Here is a 1,694-nt window from a genome sequence, read left to right on the forward strand (position 1 = left end):
TGTGTGTGTGTGTGTGTGTGCGTGTGTGTGTGTGTGTGAACACAGCCTATCAGCTCCACCATGGGGTGCAACAGAACAGGACACCCATCAGAGCCCCAGGATCAGACCAGGCCTCTCTCTTCTGTGTGTGATGCTAGGAGGGCTCAGAGGAGCATGCATGCAGCCACCCACGTCACAATGTTCAGCATGAGGGCAGTTTAGGTGCTGTGTATTTATGCTTAATCTATTTAATATTTTAAGTGTGTGCTGTGTGTGTGTAGGGAGTCAGGTGGCTGAGCGGTTAAGAAATTGGGCTAGTAATCTGAAGGTTGCCAGTTCGATTCCTGGCTGTGCCTACTAATGTGTTCCTTTAGCAGACCCTTTTATCCAAAGCGACGCAAATGCATCTCCAGGCAAATGCTCAACCACTGAACTATACCCACCCCCTCTAAACATGTACGTTTGTGAAAGTATCTTCTAATATCTACTAATATACAGTAGGCATGTTGAGATTTGTAATCATTGTTTTATGTTTTATTTTACGCCATGGACATCTTTGCACTGAGCTTGTTCATTGGAGATAATGGACTCGTTTTCAGTGGGTTTCACAAGGCTTTCTGAGCCATACATCCTTAAAGAGTGTGGTAATGTATTGCCAGAACACCATGTCATGCATCTATACTGCGGTTTATTTTGTAACGTAAATAGTATGCCCTATCCTGTAAAACTCACTACTCAGATACCAGTCACAACTCACTTGTTTTGCACCCAACACTGCATTCCTGGTTCTTTTGCTAGGCATATATATAAAAAAATCGATTAGATTAACTACTCCATGAACAACCTTTTAATTGACTTTCACTTGTCCACTGGGTGTATAGCTCTTAGAATCAGCCAAGAAACTAAGACAAGACTGAAAGAAATGATCCCCAAAACTTTTCAGTTAATTCTCCCGAGATCTTAATAAACTGTCCCTTATGTTGGCCTCGTGGTGTCTGACACGCCGTGGCAGCGGGGGGGAAGCCTACCTTCTGCAGCAGCTGAGAACCGGAGTACTTGGCTGAGATGGATTTCATCTCCCCGCCGAACGCCGAGGCCCATAACTTCACCCTGCACAACATCACGAGACAGATGAATAACAGGGGTGAGAGATAATCACAAACACAGAAATCGCTAACATCTGAACTCAGACATTTTGTCTGTTAGAAACAAGACATGTCCAATAGCCTATGTCACTGCAAAAAAGTCTAATGACTATAAATCATTCTACGAGTCTATGTACCGTCCAATTTTAGTAATATTTTCAGTCAGTGTTCGGTTTGTTGGCATGGGATGTGAAATTGCTATTCAGTGGTACAATCTGGTAAATTGTGAACGGATGACTTATTTTAACTTTATAACGCGTATGAGCAGTGCCCTGCAGATCATATAGCCTAGTAACGTGGAAATTCGTATCCATATGCTACACAGGTAAATATTGTTTGAGGTCAAGTTTTAAGATTACGATAACTGAAGTCTCCTCAACTCCTCAACTAAAAAGCAACGTGAAGAAAGGTGAAAACGCAAACGAGGGCGATAGAGGCAACTCACACTGCGACTGGGATGCCTTGGTGCGTGCCGACCACTCCGTTGACTCTTGTATCCAGAAATATTCCAACCACGAGCAGGCACACACACCATGCACGCGAAAACACCAAGTTCGGATCCACCTGCAT

General features: G+C 43.7%; 1 protein-coding gene across 1 annotated transcript in view; it reads right to left on the reverse strand.

The window, feature by feature from the left end:
• cacna2d3a (calcium channel, voltage-dependent, alpha 2/delta subunit 3a) overlaps nucleotides 1–1,694 on the reverse strand; it is an 87,030-nt gene extending 85,336 nt beyond the window's left edge. The window contains 2 exon segments of the mRNA XM_067239132.1: nucleotides 1,008–1,089; nucleotides 1,570–1,694. Of these exon segments, the coding sequence (XP_067095233.1) occupies nucleotides 1,008–1,089; nucleotides 1,570–1,694 (207 nt within the window).

The sequence above is a fragment of the Osmerus mordax genome, chromosome 7 (assembly GCF_038355195.1).
Source record: "Osmerus mordax isolate fOsmMor3 chromosome 7, fOsmMor3.pri, whole genome shotgun sequence".
Lineage (NCBI taxonomy): Eukaryota > Metazoa > Chordata > Actinopteri > Osmeriformes > Osmeridae > Osmerus > Osmerus mordax.